General features: G+C 44.1%; 1 protein-coding gene across 1 annotated transcript in view; it reads left to right on the forward strand.

Moving 5' to 3' along the window:
- The window catches only part of TRPC5 (transient receptor potential cation channel subfamily C member 5), a 126,844-nt gene that overhangs the window by 92,605 nt on the left and 13,130 nt on the right, over positions 1-21,109 (forward strand). Inside the window, exon 6 of the mRNA XM_044911780.1 lies at positions 7,090-7,285. Coding sequence (XP_044767715.1) covers positions 7,090-7,285 — 196 coding nt within the window. The remainder of the gene's footprint in view (positions 1-7,089; positions 7,286-21,109) is intronic.

The following is a 21,109-nucleotide window of genomic DNA, read 5'->3' on the forward strand; positions in this document are numbered from 1 at the left end:
AAAGCACTTAGCACAGTGTCACTCTGCTGATCCACTTTTAGCTTGCTGTCAGAGAAAATCCTTGGCATTTCTCCTACATCCCCCATCCTGAATTTGGGCACATGGCCCAAGAGCAAAGCTCTACATTGATCCCTATTAAATTTCATCTTGTTAGTTCCAGCCCATTGCTCCATGCTGTTGAAACCTTTCTTAATCTTGATCCTGTCATCCCATCTATTAGCTATCCCTCCCAGTCTTGTGTCATCTGAAGATCTTAGAAGCTTGCTATCTATTCTTATCCAAAGCATTGACAAAAATGTCAGACGGGCTTGATATTCACTGGGTGGCATATTGGGCAGCTATTAAAATGATACACGTGAAGTTTCTATATATACACAAAAAGTAACATATCCCAAATGTGTAACTCTTAAAAACACAAAAATTATACATACTATGGTTGCAACTATGAACAACAAGATATGCAAATGGATGACAATCTATGAAGACAATAAAGAAATGTGAAGGTTAACAATAATCATAAAAGTATCTAATATTTACTGAGTGCTAGGTCTAGGCACTAGTACAAAATGAGCTTTACATGAATTAACTCATTTAATCCTCACAACCATGCTATGAGGTAGGCATTATTATTACTCGTTTTACAGATAGAGAAATTAGGGTACAAAGCAGTTAAACAGGCTGCCTCCAGTCACACAGATGATAAGTGGCCAAATCAGGATTTCAGTCCAGGCATACAAGCTGTAGTCTGTGCTTTTATCCAGGGATGCAGGTGTAAGACTGGTTTTGTGAAGTTACATAAAATTTGTTGTGTAAAGTGGCAATAATCACGAACACATGCAAAGCCATGGCAGGTCACAGCAGTGACACAGCAGGTCACGTGGGACCTCCTTGTAGACTAACTCCATTCAATTGTGGCTATTGCTACTTAATCAGTGGTGATTTCTCTACCCAGCATTCAGCCCATATTTTCCCATCTTATTTACATGGATACAAACTCAGTCCCCATCAAAGGCTCTTTATGTTTCTGGCCAGGTTTTAAAGATTGTTATTGATTGTCTCCTGCTTTTCCCCCTATTTTATGTTCATAGCCTTCCTGCTACTCTTATCACAGGATGGTACCAATTATCTGTACTTTCCTTAGCTGTGTGCTTCTCCCATCATCTAACAGATTTATTCAACAAACATGTATTCAGCAACTGCTACGTGCCAGCCAATGAGGATGTTAAGATGGCATTCTTATCCTCAAGAAGTTCATAGTCTAATGAAGAACATGAGTAAACAATTAGAATAGCTGCCATTTTTAATGCTTATGCCAAACACTGTGCCCAGTGCATTATATGTGGTATCCCATGTAATAGAGAAAAGTGAGTAAGCATGTGGGCTCCAGGATCAGAAGAGCCTGGGGCAAATCCTACCTTTGTCACTTCCTACCAGTGTGACCACTCTGTGCTTTAGTTTCTCATCTGAAAAAAAAAATAACAGTAGCTATTTCACAGGGTTATTCTGAGAATCAAACATTACAAGACAGGCAAAGCACTTAGCATAGTGCCTGGCACATAATAAGGGCACAGTAAATGTTAGCAATTAGTATTTATCCTTCCAATAAACTACTTTAGAGATGAAGAAACTTGAAGTTTAAAGATTATTTAAGTTTTCCAAAGTTAAATAGTTAATAGGGGAGGAGTCTAAAGTTTGCTCTTAGCTACTCCCCTATACTGTCGCTGAAGTGTGATATATGCCTTTGTAGAATCAGGCTAAGGTGCAATGGGAGAGCAAAAGAGGAGCACCTAACCCAACCTTGTAGGGAAGGAGGCAGGGCAGGACAAACAAGAGGTGGGCAGAGAAGGAGACAGGATGAGAGTGGAGGCTAGAAGTTGGGAGCATGGCAGGAGCGGAGCATTCCATCCAGAGTTAGAAGCTTATGAAATGTATGATGGAATAAGAAATGGCAAGTCTAGGGAACTGCAGAATCGGCATGTGAAATCCAGGATAACATCACTGCTTTCACCCAAGGAGGCTTTCTATTTCGGTTTATCCTCCCGTTCTTCACTGGTCTGATTTAAGTCCAGCAGGGTAAACCCTCTCCATAGTCCTTCTACCTTTTGAAAGATGAACTGCCCATCTCACAGATGAGACTTTCAGAAAGTGTCCAGAGGACTGCAGTTCTGTTCCTATCTTCATTCCACTGTGCCCCTCTTAGCTTTGTGATCTATTTGTGGATGGCTCTCAACACACTCAAGTTCCCCCTTAACCAGCTGGGATGGATTTGTCTTCCATACATTTAATATCAAGTCTTCTTGAATCTTTGTATCCTCACTTTGTGCTCCTTCTTGAGCTATCAAGTTCCATATGTTTGTTTACTCTCTGCTAAATAAAAATGGATTATTTTCTTTAAAATCACATCCTTTAAAATCAAAAAAGATATTCCTTCGACATTAGGCTTCTGGGGTTTGGTCAACATCCCTTTCCATTCCTGTGATCTGTGATGATTTTATTATGGATCTGGCCACCAGGTAATGCCCACTCCTCTAGGGAGTGGCCCTTTCCATGTAAATTCACCTGAGCCTAGAAGCCGCAGGACTTCCTACAGTGGTATCTCTAGAATGTTCTTATCTACCCCATATGTCAGTCACCCATTTTACCTGGGCGTACCTTTCAACAAGCCAGCTTCTCTTAGTGGCCAGGCCATGTTGCGACATTTTGTGCACCATACTGAAGGCATTCTCAGTATGAACTATGAAAACTGAGGAACAATCTTTTCATCTTTTTTTTTTGTCTCTTGTACAATTATACATATAGGATCTCCCTGACTAGAATATCACCACAGTTGAAGGAAGATTTTAAATGCTTGAACTTTCACTTTTAGGGAATCTTTGTATCAGTCAGTGGAACAGTTTGTAGTAAGTTCTACTCTCAAGCTTAACCACTGCATTTTTTTTTTAAGATTTTATTTATTTGACAGAGAGAGAGACACAGCGAGAAAGGGAACAGAAGCAGGGGGAGTGGGAGTGGGAGAGGGAGAAGCAGGCTTCCTGCCAAGCAGGGAGCCCAATGTGGTGCTCGATCCCAGGACCCTGGGATCATGACCTGAGCCGAAGGCAGATGCCCAACGACTGAGCCACACAGGCACCCCAACCATTGCATTTTTTTTTAATTAAAGATTCTTATTTATTTATTTGAGAGAGAGAGAGAGAGCACAAGCAGGGGCAGAGGGAGAGGGAGAAGCAGACTCCCCGCTGGGCAGGGAGCCCAACACGGGGCTCGATCCCAGGACCCTGTGATCATGACCTGAGCCGAAGGCAGACAGTTAACAGACTGAGTCACCCAGGCACCCCTTACCGTTGCAATTTTAATTGTTTACGGGGACGGGGGTAGAGGAGTGTAACACCCTCCATTCTGGACCCTGCCAACATATGGATTATATACTTGCCCTGGTTTGTGGCTTTGTTGTCTGTCATGCAATGAGCAAACATTTACTGAATGTTTTCTTTTTTTTTCTTTTTAAAGATTTTATTTATTTGACAGAGAGTGACAGAGCGAGAGAGCACAAGCAGGGGGAGCAGCAGAGGGAGAGGGAGAGGCAGGCTCCCCGCTGGGCAGGGAGCCTGATGCGGGGCTCAATCCCAGGACCCTGGGGTCATGACCTGAGCCGCAGGCAGACGCTTAAGGACTGAGCCACCCAGGTGCCCCTTACTGAATGTTTTCTATACTCGAGGTCATTGAACTTCCAGAGACCCTGGTTTTTCGAACTACCGTTCCAATTTGCTGCAACTCCTTTCTGTTTTTCTGAACCACACCCACCCTGGCTTCTGCTCTCCAGCTATTGGCTAGCTGCTTGTGCCATTGCTGGCCTCCCACCTGCCCTGATTTCAGATGGACCCTGCCACGTCCTGGTTGTGCCTTCTTGGTAGAACCAGACTCCTGAGCCCCATATCTTTCTCATTTTTGATCCTCTGCCTGGCTCTGTAATGCACTGTCTTGCCTGGCCCTGACTTTTAGACTCTCCTGGAAATTCAGATCCTGTGCTAAGTCTGACTTGCCATATTCTGGTTCTTGTGCCAACCTGGCCCCTGAACTCCAGGCTCTCATCTTACTTTTGATTCTCAAATGCTTCACCAACCAGCACTTATTTTCATCAAACAAAAAGCAAATTTCTTCCTTCTAGGCTTGCTCACAAGCAATGTGATGTTGAAAGAATCATGGAAGTTACCTATGATGATACAAGAAGAGCCAAGTAACTGGTTGAAAAGGGCCATGTGCATGTTGCCCAGACAGCCCTGAAGGAGGCTCCGTGAGAGTCAGGCCAGTGCAGACAGGGTGCAACCTTCATCAAAATGACTAATCCCACTGTGCCGCCTATTGCCCGGACAATTGTCAATGGGACTGGTGTCTTCTAGACTTTAATCCATTGATAACAGTAATAGTAAAAGTTAATAAATATCCATTCATTTATTCAACAAGTATGATCCAGTGCCTATCATGTGCCAGGTACAGAGTAGCTGTATGTCTCTGCCTTCCTAGAGCTTACATTCTAGTGGGGATGGACAGAAAATAAACACTTAAACAAGAAATTACTTCATATAATTTTAGGGAGTTTTTTATTTTTTTAATTTTTTTTTTAAAGTTTTGAAGCCCTCACCACTGTAGGTCACAGGCAGTCGGTCTGCACTTTTGAAGATTTTATTTACAAATTTTTAGGGAGTTTTAAATGCTACAAAGAAAATTAAACGAGACGGGATGCCTGGGTGGCTCAGTCGGTTAAGCGTCTGCCTTCAGCTCATGTCATGATCCCAGGGTCCTAGAATCAAGCCCAAGGTCAGGCTCCCTCTGTTTCTCCCTCTCCCTCTGCCCCTTCCCCTGCTTGTGCTCACTCTCTCTCTCAAATAAATAAATAAAAATCTTTAAAAAAAAAAAGAAAGAATGAAAGAGCGAAAGAAAGAAAGAAAGAAGGAAAGAAAGAAAGAAAAGGGGGCACCTGGGTGGCTCAGTCGTTAAGTGTCTGCCTTCGGCTCAGGTCACGATCCCAGAGTCCTGGGATCGAGCCCAGCATCAGGCTCCCCACTTAGCAGGAAGTCTGCTTCTCCCTCTCCCTCTGCCCCTGCCTGTGTTCCCTCTCTCGCTGTCTCTCTCTCTGTCAAATAAATAAATAAAATCTTTAAAAAAAAAAAAAAAAAAGAAAGAAAAGAAAAAAACTGGTGGATCTACTTTTGGTAGAGTGACCAAGGAAAGCTTCTCTGAGGAAGTGACATTTGAGTTGAGACTCCAGTTATGTTAAGGAGATGGTCATGCAAAGATATGGGGGAAGATCACTCCCAGGTAGAGGGAATCTCTAAAACATTTCCCAGATACCCCCTAAATGAACCCAAGAACAAATCTCTAAGCCTCTCAGAATGTATTGCACCCTAAAAACATATTTGGGGGGCACCTGGGTGGTTCAATCAATTGGGCATCCAACTCTTAATTTCGGCTCAGGTCATGATCTCAGGGTTGTGAGATCAAGCCCCATATCCGGGCTCCGTGCTCAGCAGGGAGTCTGCTTCTCTCTCTCTCTCTGTTTTTCTTTCTTCCTCTGCCCCTCCCCCTGCTCATGCTCTCTTTCTCTAAAAATAAATAAATCTTTAAAAAAATTAAAACAACCTATTTTGAGCAATAGAAAAAGGGCATCTAATCTTAAAGTAACATTTCTTATGTTCTGCCCCTCATCTGTGAGCTTGAGAAATGGTTGATTTCTGCCACCCGGAGCTGGCTGCCTTTTATTGCTACCTGCACAGACTTCTGAGTATGAGGCCAAATAAACCCTAGACACCGAAAACATACTGCAAAGTTACATATTTGGAGACTAGGAGAGGAAACAATAATTTGTGAAGCCATCTAATATAACATAATGCAGTGGTTTGAGAAGGTGAGATGGATTTGGATTTTGAATTCTGGCTCAGCACTTAGAGCTGAGTGACCTCTGAATCTCTGCTTCCTCAGCCATAACAATAAAGTTTTTATAAGGATAATAATGATCATGTATGGAAAAGTGCTTAACATGTTTATATATAGTAAGTTCTCAGTGAGTGTTAGTTGACATATCGTTTAAAATAATCTACACAGGGGCGCCTGGGTGGCTCAGTCGTTAAGCGTCTGCCTTCGGCTCAGGTCATGATCCCAGGATCGTGGGATCGAGCCCCGCATCGGGCTCCCTGCTCCGCGGGGAACCTGCTTCTCCCTCTCCCACTCCCCCTGCTTGTGTTCCCTCTCTCGCTGTGTCTCTCTCTGTCAAATAAATAAATAAAATCTTTAAAAAAAAAAAATTAAAAAAAAAATAATCTACACAGTGTGTTAATTCAAGGATCCCTAAGCTCCTCCACTGAGCTTAGCACCCCGCTGGGCCCTGTCAGAACCACAAAAGAAGTATCAGAAATGGTAACTTGTTCACATTCACTCGGCTAGCAAATGACAGAGCTGAGATTTCTAACCCAAGCACCATATTCTTAACTACTCATTTACTGCCATTATGTAATTAGAAAGGTGATAAATCACATGGTCTCAAGATGAAAGAGAAAGTTTGGCAAAGGAAGGAGCCCTGGAAATAACTCTTAGAAAAGCATAGGCTCAGGACGCCTGGGTGGCTCAGTCGGTTAAACGTCTGCCTTCGGCTCAGGTCATGATCCCGGGGTCCTGGGATCAAGCCCCGCACACATCGGGCTCCCTGCTCAGCGGGGAGCCTGCCGCTCCCCCTGCTTGTGCTCGCTCTCTCTCTGACAAATAAATAAATAAAATCTTTAAAAAAGAAAAAAGAAAAAAAAAAAAAAAAAAAAAAAAAAAAGAAAAAAGAAAAGCATAGGCTCTGTGTAGACTGAGAAGAGAGAGAAGGTATTCCAGGCGGAAGGGGAAAGCCTAAGAGACAGAAGCGGTAACAAACAAATGAGCCCACCTGATAGGTTTGTGTGGGGAAAGAGACCAAAATCATGTGACATCATAGTCTCCCTGTTGGGACGTAAATCTGACAGGCCCCTTATTAAGCAGATCCCTTCACATTTTCTGTCTATTTTTCTTGCCCTTCCTAGAGTATTAACTAACCTGCTCTTCGACCTCTTTCAGGCTCTTCGAAACCCTCCAGTCTCTCTTCTGGTCTGTCTTCGGCCTTTTAAATCTCTATGTCACCAATGTGAAAGCCAGACATGAGTTCACAGAGTTTGTGGGAGCTACCATGTTTGGGACATACAACGTCATCTCCCTAGTTGTGCTGCTGAACATGCTGATTGCCATGATGAACAACTCCTACCAGCTTATTGCCGTGAGTAGCTTTGCTTGACAAGGGTGATTACTTCATTTCTGGAGTGGTCACATTGGCCTGGAGCCCACTGGAAGTTCAATGAAGCAGTGTGTCGGCATCAAGTATTTTCCATTAGCTTTCCCAGTTGTTAGAGTGAATTATTTCTCTCTAAGGCAACTCGGTTTGGACTCTGAGTCCATTGAATCTGAGTAATCTAGAAGAGGACTTTCTAGTTAATAAGACTTTCTAGTTAATAAGACTTTCCAGTTGTTAGAGTGAATTGTTTCTCTCTAAGGCAACTCGGTTCGGACTCTGAGTCCATGGAATCTCAGTAATCTAGAAGAGGACGTTCTAGTTAATAAGACTTTCTGGTAGCCTTAAAACTCTGAATCCATTTTCTTGCCTTAGGAAGGAGAGCTTGGGAGGTCTGAGCACAGTTTGGCTATAACTTGTCACTCCACTAATCTCCAGGGTGGATTGAGCTGACTGGTTCTCTAGGCAGGAGGGTCTTATCTCCTTCATCACTGCAAACATGTTCCTCACAAAACTGAGCCAAAGGTTGCCAAAGACAACCTTCTCAGACAGAGAGTGACTATTTTTTGATCAAGAATATATGAGTAATTACACTCCACTGTGAGACACTCTTTAGTAGAGTCAATCACTGAATCTTTTTTTGACCATCATGCTACCATTTGGATCAGCAATATTACCCTAAACAAGAAATGGTGAAGGTACAGGACAGGGGATTGGTCCAGGCCCTGCCCTGGTTTTTGATGCCAAAGTAAATATCTAACCTTAGCGTATTTTCTTATGATCTGCCTATCATATTTAGAAATGGAGTATTAGCAAAGGAGTTTTGGCTATCTGAGGTCCTGTTTAGTTGGGTACCAGTGGATTTGGATGCTTAGTTCATATTAAGATGCTAGATCACCCCCATGGGTCTATCTGTTGCTGAAAGTTTTTGCTATAACACAGAAGACAGATGAAAGGACCTGACTCTCGTCTTCCTTCATTGATGCTATTTCTCAGATTTTGTCTGCCACTGAGGAATCATTTAGCCTACAGAAAAGCAGCTTAAATTATTGGTTATATAAATAAAAGTATACATATAAATATATACATAAATATACACACATTTTTACACACATAGATATACACACATATTGTCCATATTTCGTGAATATTTCTGGTGATAGTGACCATCTGTGATCCATTTCTTTTTTTTTTTAAGATTTTATTTATTTATTTGAGAGAGAGAGTGAGTGAGAGAGAGCACATGAGCAGGGGCAGAGGGAGAGGAAGAGGGAGAAGCAGACTCCCCGGCTGAGCAGGGAGCCCGATGTGGGGCTCGATCCCAGGACCCTGGGATCATGACCTGAGCCGAAGGCAGATGCTTAACTAAGCGACTAAGCCACTCAGGTGCCCCTCTGTGATCCATTTCAATTAAGGACAGACCAAAGAGGAATGGGTTTATGCTGCAGCAGGAGGCTTTTAAGTTATCTATTAGGAGAAATTTCCTAACCATAAATAGCAATGAGATGTATTCTCCTAGGTAGGTTTGTAGAATTTCTCTCACTGGACAGTTTAAAGAAATCAGAATATAAAAGTATCCATTAGGATGGTTTAGATCTTAGGTACCTAGGTGGAGGCATATAGTGAAAAAATATATTAGGAGTTAGAAGACCAGGGACCCTAGTCTTAGTCCTGTCATTTATAACTGTGACCTTGAGTAACTTACTTTCCCTTTGTAGGCCTCAGTTTCTTCATCCAAAAAGTAAGAGGGTTGAAATGGATGGTCTTTATTGAGATATAATTGACATATGGCATTGGGTAAGTTTAAGGTGTACAACGTGATGATTTGATACACTTATATATTGCAAAATGTTTATCATAATAAGGTTAGTGAACACATCCATCACCTCACATAAATGACCATTTTGATGAGAATATTTAAGAGAGCAAATTTCTTAGCAACTTTCAAGTATACAATACAATATTGTGAACTAGAGTCACTATGCTGGACATTACATCCGCAGAACTTATTCAACTTCTAACTGTAAATTTGTACCCTTTGACAAATATTCTCCATTTCCCCCAACCCTCAGCCCCTGGCAAGTTCCCTTCTACTCTCTGTCTCTCTGCATTTGACTCTTTTAGATTCCACGTATAACTGAGATCAGACAATACTGGCCTTCTTCAGCCTGACTTATTTGTCTTAGTATAATGCCCTCCAGTTGCATCCATCCAGGATTGCCTTCTTTCTCATGGTTGAGGAATATTCTGTTGTAGATATACACACCATATTTTCTTTTTCCATTTGTCTGTCAAGGGACAGTTAGGTTGTTTCCATGTCTGGTCTCTTGTGAACAATGCCACAGTGGACATGGGAGTGCAGATATTTCTTCAAGATGATGGTTGCCTCTTCTTTGGCTATATACCTAGAAGTGGGATCGCTGAAACATAGAATAGTTCTATTTCTAATTGTTTTGAGGACCCTCCATACTGTTTTCTATAGTGCCTGCACCAGTTTGCATTCCCACCAACAGTGCACCGGGGTTCCCTTTTCTTCACATTTGCACCACACTTGTTACCTCTTATCTTTTTTTTTTTCTTAGTTTTCATTTTATTTTTTATTTTTTTATTAACATATAATGTATTATTTGTTTCAGGGGTACAGGTCTGTGATTCATCAGTCTTACACAATTCACAGCGCTCACCACAGCACATACCCTCCCCAATGTCCATCACCCAGCCACCCCATCCCTCCCACCCCCCACCACTCCAGCAACCCTCAGTTTGTTTCCTGAGATTAAGAGTCTCTTATGGTTTATCTCCCTCTCTGGTTTTGTCTCGTTTCATTTCTCCCTCCCTTCCCCTATGATCCTCTGTCTTGTTTCTCAAATTCCTCATATCAGTGAGATCATATGATACTTGTCTTTCTCTGATTGACTTATTTTGCTTAGCATAATACCGTCTAGTTCCATCCATGTTTTGCAAATGGCAAGATTTCTTTTTTTGATGGCTGCATAATATTACATTGTATATATATATACCACATCTTCTTTATCCATTCATCTGTTGATGGATATCTAGGCTCTTTCCATAGTTTGGCTATTGTGGACATTGCTGCTATAAACATTGGGGTGCACGTGCCCCTTGGGATCACTACATTTGTATCTTTGGGGTAAATACCCATTAGTGCAACTGCTGGGTCATAGGGTAGCTCTATTTTCAACTTTGTGAGGAACCTCCATACTGTTTTCCAGAGTGGCTGCACCAGCTTGCATTCCCACCAACAGTGTAGGAGGGTTCCCCTTTCTCTGCATCCCCACCAACATCTGTTGTTTCCTGACTTGTTAATTTTAGCCATTCTGAATGGTGTGAGGTGGTATCTCATTGAGGTTCTGATTTGCATTTCCCAGATGCTGAGTGATGTTGAGCACTTTTTCATGTGTCTGTTGGCCATTTGGATGTCTTCTTTGCAGAAATGTCTGTTCATGTCTTCTGCCCATTTCTTGATTGGATTATTTGTTGTTACCTCTTATCTTTTTGATAATAGCTGTTCTCTAACAGTTGTGACATGATAGCTCCTGGTGGTTTTGCCTTACATTTCTCTGATGATTACTGATGCTGAGCAACTTTTCCTGCACCTGTTGGCCATGTCTGATGCAGTGGTCTTTAATATCCCTGCCGGTTCTGACATCCTGTGAGTCTGGATGTCTAGATGAACAGGCTAAGCTCGCAAGGTCTCTTCTAGCTCTGAAATGCTGTCCATCTGCTGCTTTTGAAATGGAATATCACTCAATTTTATACTTCTCTCTCTCAATAGTTTGAACCCAACCAGGCCAAGAATTCTGGAATGATCTATGCTCACTCCAAGTCTGTCTGTATAAAGGGGACAGGCCTAAAATCTCAGGGGGTTATTTTTCCACTGCTATGCCTAACATCCCCTTACCCTGCCAAAGATGGCAATATTCATGCTGAGGCACTTGTCATTTTCTCCCTGGGTGTCTTGCAGCTGATCACTCCTAATGGCAGTGGGAAACAAAGAGATTTTCTTGTCACCTAATACAGGGCTGTGGTGTCTCCCACAGAGCTCAGTGACATTTGGTAGGAAGGGTGGAAATAATCTTCTGTTTATGTGTCTTTAACATTTGGAACTGGATCCAGTGGGGTCCTGATATTGGGCAACCAGATTCCAAAAATATCTGGATCTGTCTGAGCAGTAAAGACCAGCAAGTAGATTCGATTCCACTCGCCACATCTCCACTTCTGTAGTCAATGTAGTTTTTAGAAGGGCCCTCATGTGGAAGAAATGTCATAAGAAGGGAAGCCACTGAGGATAAATCTCTCCTACTTCAAAAGGTATCAACAGGCTGACTCAGTCTAAGCGGAGACTCAGTTGTTGACATGCTTTACTGGGAATATGTTTAGTGTACATCCTAAGACAGGGCTCAGGAACACCAGGTAATAGCAATCCCTTGAAAGGTCAAGCTCTTTCTCAATGCTCTGCCCAGGATGCAGAGCTGCTGGTGGAGTAGAGATATGGCTCTTGAGAAATTCATATTTCTATGCCAGAGGAGGCTCCACTGCAGTCATAGATAGTCAGCTTCAAGATATGGGGAAGCAAGGATCACTCCAGGCGTGTGCTCTGTGGTCCCAGCCAGCATCATCAAGTGAAGCTGGCCATATTTTATATTATTGTTGTTTGTGATTATCATCAATTTCCTCTTCTCCCTTTATCCTTCTCTCTCTCAAGCTGCTTATTTCTCTCTGTAACACTTCTTTCAACACATCCACCTTGTCACTGCTGCTCCTCATGTGTATGCTCCCAGTTCCATCAAGTGAAGTTGCCCTTGATACCATTTTCATCAAATTCACCCTTATGAAAATATGAGGTGGGAGAGACAGACCAGTCCTACAACATTCATTTACCTTAGGACCTATTCCTACGTCCAACTCACCTACAAGGGGCATCTCTTTTGCCTGAGACGGGTCCTCACAAAACATGGGGCTTATAATGATCTGTGTGATATAGCCTCGTGCGGCAAGTTACTAAGAACCCTCAGTTTCTCTGGCTACTGTGGAGTGTTCACTCTAAAGCTGAGATTAAGTAAACAGCACTTGCCTCACTGAGCCACATCTGCTGCAAGGCTTGGGGAGAGCCCAAATACATAGAATTGATTATCTCCCTTGGGGTGGCAGCATTTGGAGGCTCAGATAATGGATGAAGTCTCCAACTGCCAAAGACAGCTATGCCCATGAAGACATTCATCAAAACAATCCCAGCACTGCAAAAACAGTAAACAAAGCCGGAAGACCGCACACCCGGGAATGCCAAGGGTGGGGGCAGGTGGTCTTCCTGCCCACCCCCAGTCACCCGAGACCAACCTCAGACTTTCAAAGCACAGAGAAGACAACTCGCACACTACACCCATGATTTGTAACCCACTAACCAGGCAGATAACCAACTGCTATGCACTGATACAGCACCCAGTTGTGAAGACATTGAAATATTTCCATACCAGTTGGTAAATAGCTGCCACTCCAGCTGTTCCCTCTGGGATGCCCCTAGATCACCTCACAATCCAGCAGGTGAAAGGTATTTTGCACGCCTCTGTCCCAGTGCTATTGCTGGTATACATTCTCATTGGTTAGTTTCTTTTTTTAAATTATTGTATTTATTGATTTGAGAGAGTGTGTGTGTGCACAAGCAGGGAGGAGAGGGAGAAGCAGGCTCCCCGCTGAGCAAGGAGCCCAACACGGGGCTCGATCCCAGGACCCTGGAATCATGACCCGAGCCGAAGGCAGATGCTTAACAGACTGAGCCACCCAGGCGCCCCCGATTGGTCGGTTTATTAAACAGTCTGAATGTCATAGTGGCAGGCAGAATCCTAAAATGCTCCCCTAAGATTTCCCACCCTAATTGTCAGGACTGTGAATATGATGAGATGGCACATTTGTGATTACATTGCATATGTGGCAAAAGAGATTTTACAGATGTAATTAAGGTTACTAATCAGGGAGATTATCCAGATGGGCCTAATCTAATCACATACGTCCTGTAAAAGCAGAGTTTTCTCCAGCTGGTAACAAAAGAAGATGTCAGAGATTCGAAGCATGAGGAGGGTTTGCTGGGCTGTTACTGGCTCTGGTAACACCACTCACCACCTCTTCCAGTTGTCCCTCCAACTCTAGGGATAAGAGGGGCTTCCTGTTGTTGCTCAGCTGAAAATTCTGAGCTGTCTCACTGTTTGTCCTGTTTGGCTTCTTATCTCTTCCATCATCAACATACTAATCCCTGTTTTAAATTTTCTGCTTGAAAGAACTAGAGTGATTTCCATTTGTCTGGCTGTACCCCAACCTATCCGTATGTCTCTGATTAGGTTTTTGTGGGGTTGGTTTATTAAGGACAGATGGGGCTGAGACTTGAAGGTCAAATTTGGAAAGACAGAAAAGGGGGGATAGCTTTCAGATCTCATTTCTGGCAGGGAAATAGTTTGTACATCAGCAAGGATCGGCCTGGTGTTGATTGAAGGCAACAAGGGTGTAGGAGATGGCCTCATTCTTTTCTGCCTCCTCTTCTTTGACTTCCAATGGAAATATCTTCAGATGGGGGGGCACCTGGGTGGCTCAGTCGGTTAAGTGTCTGCCTTCAGCCTAGGTCATGATCCCAGGGTCCTGGCATCAAGCCCCAGATCGGGCTCTCTGTTCAGCGGGGAGCCTGCTTCTCCCTCTCCCTCTCCGTGCCACTCTCCCTGCTTGTGCTCTCTCTCTCTCTCTCAAATAAATAAATAACATCTTTTAAAAGAAAATATCTTCAAATGGGAATAATGTCCTCCCTGTGCCGATAGGGAATATGCCCCAGCAATGAAGAGAAACATATAGGGGAATCGTATCTCTAGGAGCTGGATGAGTTCAGAGCCTGCCTTTAGAAAAATAATTTTAAAAGATGAGGTCTGCTCTTATGGCTTCTCACATCCCCATTCTGTGTCTTTATACTGCTGTCCACCTGGCTCAGCATAGCACCCTGGGCTAACTGCCTTGCCTTACATGGACCTTACCTCGGACAAGCCTTTTGCCTCCACCTCTAGGCCCGAGCTGAGCTCTTTCTCAGTCCCCTAAGGCTTAGAGAAGTCAGTAATAAGCATGCAGTGACTATCTAGCATACAGACAGCCTTTATTAATCTGATAGGCATTCAACTGTTTTCAATCTATTATCATTATAACTCCCATCAATAATAACTACCATTTATGGAGCACTTATTATATGCCAGACATGATACAAAGCACTTTTCATACATATCTTCTCATTTAATTTTTACAACCTTGTGAGGCAGGTATTATTATTAATTCAATTTGATAGGCGAGGAAACTGAGGCACAGAGCTCAAAGTGACTTACCCAAGGGCACACGCTTAATAAGGGCACTGGCAGGTGTGTCTAATCCAAAGTAATCACAATACTATACCCACCCCTTTCCCTGCCTGCATTCCAACTCCCCAGACCTGGATGCACACCCCCCCTACCCCACCCTACACCCAACCTTGGACTCCCTCAGCTTTATCCTTCTACTTGATTCACTGACTCGGACTGTCTCCTGACTTCTAATCAGAGGACTATCCTCTAAGGAGTCTTTCCCTTGGTTCTAGAGATTAAGTGCCTTCCATTTCCCTAAGATTCCCTGCCCCCTCCCCCCAACACACACACACACACACACGCTGGCTCTCTTTTTCTCCTTCAGTGTGCCTGTGCGCACTTCAGACTTCTAGTTTCTTCTTAGCTCTGCCCTGAATACTGCCAGCCTCCTCAATGAACAATCACACAACCCACCTGAGATAATCACACCCACAAAGGGTAAAAAGTTCAGCGCTCTCAAGCTCATTTGCATGACAAGAATTCCTCATTCAACTTACACATCCTGCCTTGGGATCGGCCTCTCATGCTGTCGCTTCCCAGAGAGCTCTTGCGTGGCCGAAAGGCTCTCTTGAAAGTACATCCTCACAAGCGAGTGGACTTCAGGGAAGTCTCGAGAAGAGGAGCATTCTCTCTGCGGATGCTGCAGGGGGCACCAAAGGCTGACTTTTCAGATCTCTGCATCTTGCCTGGGCCTGGCCTTCCCCCTGCTGGTCTAACACAGAAATGGATTCCTCGGTTTTTCTGCGTTAAGGTCCACTCATGGTTTTGTCAGCCAGCGGTCCGAGAGCCCGCATCTGCTGAGGACGGAGCTCTTCACCTCAAAATGCCAAAGGTATCCTTTGGCAGGTCTCTGCTGAGCGGCAGTCTCTGCTTCTGACAGCAGCAACAGCCTTTGATGCCTACTACCTGGTAATGATCTTGGTCACCAACAAAGATGAGGTGGGGTGGGGAGGACGGCAAGAAGGCAATGAAGGGAAGTGGGGTTTCCTTCCCCCGTGCTAAAAGGCAACCAGACAGGGCAGACGGCTGTACTGCCCCTCTGCATCCCAGATTCTCCTGTCCTGGATGTTCAGCAGGAACATCAGTAGTTGTCATGGTGACTCTTCTCTTGGGTGACTCAAACCAAACAAGACCAAGTATGCAAGAGACAGGAAGGGCTTAATGGGCTTAATGCCCCAAGAATCCCTCTGTCCATCTACTGGCTGATGTCCTGGACTCTTTCACCCATTCACTTAATAATAAATATCTCTTGGATGGATAAATATTTATATTTATATATATATATTTATATTTAACAAATATTTATTGAGAGACTACACCATACTATACTACATTCTTGTTACTGGAGACACATTAGGTGACAGGTGAACAGGACAGACAGACCCCTGTCCTCATGGGGTCTACAATCACGGAACCACAGTTTCAAATTTCTCTTTGCATTTCCTTTCTTCCTTGAAGACTGCCTTTAACTTTTTCGGGGCCATGGATTGCTTTGATCATCTGTTAAACATGGACAAGAGAAATGCACATATGAGCAGACATGATCAAATGCAGCATAAAATCTCAGAGGATTCACAAACCTCCCGCTGTCATCCAGAAATAGCTCACCTTAAGACCTGTTAGCATGCAAATATGTGTTAAGCTGTTAGGAGGTCACTTGTGACTCAGTGTAAATGAATCTGATCCCTTACTGAGATCAGGTTTGCATAGGGGGCCAAGCGAGTGAGACAGACCATGAGGGAATTGTACCTGAAGACTGCAGAAGGGACACCAACAAGGAAACAGATCAGAGGCACTGAAGGAAAATGTCACCATCATCACAGCTTTGCAAAGGATCATCAGGTCTGTGCAACAGTCCCCGAAGCCAACGGTGCCTTCAGCCACTCTGTAAAATAACAACCATCAATGGACAATCTGTGTCCATAAAAATGACCATGTTTGTATTTCCAATGATTTCAGAGCTGAGACTCGGGAAGAACTATTCCTCGTGGAAGACTTGGCCTCCCTATGGACTGGTCTGAATGTTCTCTTCATTGGCTACAAATCATATTTGTGGATGAGTCAAAGGTCCATGGCTGAAAGGTCATTGTTGGGAAATGGGGTTCTTCTTGGCTTCTGCTTGTTCCCATTATCATTGTTCTGGGCACCAGGAGTCAGTTGACTGGAAAGCTAAGTGGTACAAATGAGCTTTGATTTCTGAGCAGTTGAGGTTGAGGAACTAAATGTGAGCTCGGAGTGATTAATATTAATAAGGCCTCTCTCTTCCTGTGGTCATCGGAGCCCCATGTTATAGCCCAAACCCATGTGAGAGACAGCACAGGCCAGGAGGTGTCCTTGAGCTACAACATAGAAGTCACAATACCCAGAAGGAGCATCGGAGGTAACAACCCGCTGCATTACTCTGCCTTTCACTCGAGGCCTGACAGCAAAGTTACGTTACATCAGCTGTCAAAGAAAATTTGTTTTTGTTTGAAAGAGAAAAACAGAGGAGATCTAAGAGTAAAACTGAAGAGAAAGGGTCATTGTATTTCTTTCTTATCCTCCTGTCTTCTGTCACAGGATTCTGCTCTTTCCTCTGTTCTCGTGTCCGATTTCCCCTGGGGATTTGACCTTCTAGAGAAGTACCTGGGCCTATAGAATTATGAGTTCATCACAAAAGCTTTATGACAAATATATTTATCTCAAAGCTGCTCTTACTAAATGTGGCATATCCGGAAGCTCCCATAGTTAAAGAAAAGAAAGTGTTCTAGATCCCCTCATTCATTAGAAAATCAACATTATTAAAGAAGGTTTGAACTATTAGAATTAGAATCCTCTCAACTAACTCCACCAAAATTCCTATTGACCTTGCCCTAAAGATTCCTGGGGGTACAAAGAAGTTTCTAGCACCCAATAAATCTTCTAGGAGATTTTGCTACAGGGTTTTTCTCTTAATACCTCATTTCAAACATTTCATAAAAGAAAACTAATGCAAGATACTTGATGCTGGAGTCCCTCCATCCTTAACCAGGATGCGGGTGTCTGACACATAGGTGGCTCTTACTTAATATCTACTGAATAAATGAGCAAATTCATGAATTCCCAATGCATGTGACAAAATATTTTAAAGTGTGAAGACAGAGCAACAGACAAAGCTGACCGAAGCTGAGCTCCTTGGCCTCTATTCAGGGGTTGGTCAAATTTTTTCTACAAAAGGGCAGACAATGAATATTTTAGGCTTTGTGGACAATAAGATCTCTGTCACCACTATCCAATTCTGCTATTATAACACAAAGAAGCCATAGAACTACATAAACAAATGGGCATGACTGTGTGCCAATAAAACTTTATTTACGGGCACGGAAATTTGAAATTCATATAATTTTTGTGTAAAAACTATTACTCTTCTTTTGATGTCTTTTCAATCACTTAGAAATGTAACAACCCCTCTTAGATCTCAGGCTGTTCAAAACCAAGTGGCAGGCAAGATTAGGCCTGCAGGCCATCCTTTGCCTACTGCTGTTCTAGTTGTTTCCATATGTATCTCTTTTCTACCTTTGTAGACTGAGGCTCCTTGAAGACAGGGGCTCTGCTTTAGGTTTTCTTTATATTCCCCTGCTGCTTAGTAACATGTGGGACACATCATAGGTACTCAACACATACTTTTTCACTGATTGACGGGGAGAAGCTTGAGGAAATCCCTGATCTTCGGTTTGTCGACCATGTTAAAAAATGCATAATGCGGATTTATATCCATTGCAAGTGTTTGGTGTTTGGAGATTACATTTCTATGGCAATGGGTGGAAGCATTATCTGACTGAAAAGAGATCTGCCTACATGATGGATTTCATAATTATAGTAATATAGCGCTTTATACTTCCCAAAGCACATTTGCAGATATTGTCTTATTTGATCCTCATGAGGACTTTTGAGTGTAGGCAATATTATCTGTGGGTTACGGATGAGGAAACAGGCTTCCAAAGGTTGAGACTTGACCGGGGCTACATGGCAAGTTTGTTCATTCATTAATTCATTCTTTCTACAAGGACTTGAGAGGCTGCCGTAGGCAAGCAATTAGGTCAAGGTGAATGCAGGGCCAGTGACTCCTCAGGTGATGTTAAGAAGCAATCCAGAAAATAGAAATGTGCCCTGGAGGGGCACCTGGGTGGCTCAGTGGGTTAAGCATCTGCCTTTGGCTCAGGTCATGATCCCGGGGTCCTGAGATAGAGCCCCATGTCCAGCTTCCTGCTCAGCAGGGGGGCTGCTTCTCCCTCCGCTCCTCCCCACGCCACTCATTCTCTCTCTTTCTCAAGTAAATAAATAACATCTTTATTTTTTTTAAGATTTATTTATTTGAGAGAGACAGATAGTGACAGAGATAGCGAGAGAGAGTACAAGCGGGGAGGAGAGGGAGAAGCAGGCTCCCCGCTGAGCAGGGAGCCCGATGTGTGCCTCGATACCAGGACCCTGGGATCACGACCCAAGCCAAAGGCAGACGCCCAACCGACTAAGCCACCCAGGCGCCCCTAAATAACATCTTTAAAAAAAATAAAAAGAGGGGCGCCTGGGTGGCTCAGTTCGTTAAGCGACTGCCTTCGGCTCAGGTCATGATCCTGGAGTCCCGGGATCGAGTCCCACATCAGGCTCCCTGCTCGGCGGGGAGTCTGCTTCTCCCTCTGACCCTCCCCCTTCTCATGCTCTTCCTATCTCATTCTCTCTCTCAAATAAATAAATAAAATCTTAAAAAAAGAAAAAGAAAAAGAAGTGTGGTCTAGAGAGTTCAAAGTAAAGTCCTGATAAGTGAGGCATATGGGGACAGACAAGTAGATTTTCCCGTGCCCACGTGATCAGGCACACCTCTCTCTTCTGCCCAGGCTCAGAAATGGAAGGCCTGACTGAATTAGTCCTGGTTATTTCTGAAAACTGCAGGGTGAGCTCAGCCAACCAAAGCTCTCACCACCATCTGATGGCTTCTGTCCTCCGAAAGGAAAAGGTGCCTGTACTCCCCAAATGAAAGATACAGGCAAGCAGAACAATCTGTGTCTCCTTTCAATTTACATTTCTGGAGACGCCCAGAAAAGGGGACAGACAGTTCAGTGAGCTTCAGGACCACCACATGTGCTGTGAACGGTGCTGCCAGAATTGTGCAGTGTATAACCTACACGGCTGAACGCAAGAGCCCTGCAAAGGTCTCTTCACAAGCAGAAAAAGCTGAAGGAAACAAGTAGAAAAGAAACCTGGGCCGACAGAGGCCTGGCCAAGTGTGCAGTGGAATCTGTTTTCAAAATCTCAGAGTCTGGTGTCATGACAGCCAGCACCCCTTGTCAGGATGTAGGGAGGGACAATTCTTCCAGCAACGGGGCTCAGTAGGATCTGAGAGTCCAATTAGAGCTTATTTTCTTTGAGGACCCCTGGAGATATCTATCACAAGTTCTTTTTTTGCAGTGATAAACGGGAGGCCTAGAGAAAGTAACATGGTTTGTTTCCATATGATCTACATAGTTTAGATTACCCAAAGACTTGTAAGGTGCTATTCCTCAACCAAAACTTACCTACGCTGGGGTGTCTGGGTGGCTCAGTTGGTTGAGGCATCTGACTCTTGATCTCAGCTGGGTAACCAGTAATAGAGTAACACACCCCAAGCCCCTGAGTGGTCAGAGTGGTAATTCCAACCACTTAGCAATCGCAGAGAGGGATTTGCAGCTGTTTCCCGCCTGGGGCGGGGTGGGGGAGGGGCGAGGAGGGACAGACACAATGGCCGCCCACTAGACAACTGCATATGTTCGGTCAGGAGAAGGACCTGTTTGTAACACCCAACGAGGGGGCTCTTGCAGTCTGGGAAGGGTTAACAGGACTATTGAGGGGGCATCAGTACTAGGGTGCGAGGGATGCTGGGGACAACGGCTGGGCGGGGAGTTGGCACTGGAGGAAGGACGCTCTTTTATACCCCGATGTTTTGCAGCTGAGTTTGTGCCCTTGAACTGAGGTTGCTACAAGGGCTCTAAAGTAGATAAACCAATCTCAACGTCACTCGCAGCAGGCCCCAGAGTGATGGGAACAGGACATTCTGTTACAGAACCTGGACTAGATTGCCCTACGGAAGAACCAAGCGACACCCGGAGATCTTGGAGGATAGGAGGTTTATTTAACACTGTAAGGCTCAGAGGACAGTAGTCTCCAAAGTCTGAGCCCCGAGCACAAAGGGGGCAATTTATACACTTCTACTTCCGCATGCATACTGGGCACTCTTGGCGCATGCGCGAAGCGGGGCAGGGAGAGGAACCCGGATTTGTGCGTGTGGGAAGCAGAGCAGGGAGAAGAACCCGAAAAAGCCCCGGGGCAGGGGCTGGGACTCTCTCACTGGCTCAGTGGGCCATCTTAGGACACAGATTTTCCTTATCATAACCAGCCAGCCACCTTGGGGAAGAGAGGAGGACTGCCGATTCTT

The sequence above is a fragment of the Neomonachus schauinslandi genome, chromosome X (assembly GCF_002201575.2).
Source record: "Neomonachus schauinslandi chromosome X, ASM220157v2, whole genome shotgun sequence".
Classification (NCBI taxonomy): domain Eukaryota; kingdom Metazoa; phylum Chordata; class Mammalia; order Carnivora; family Phocidae; genus Neomonachus; species Neomonachus schauinslandi.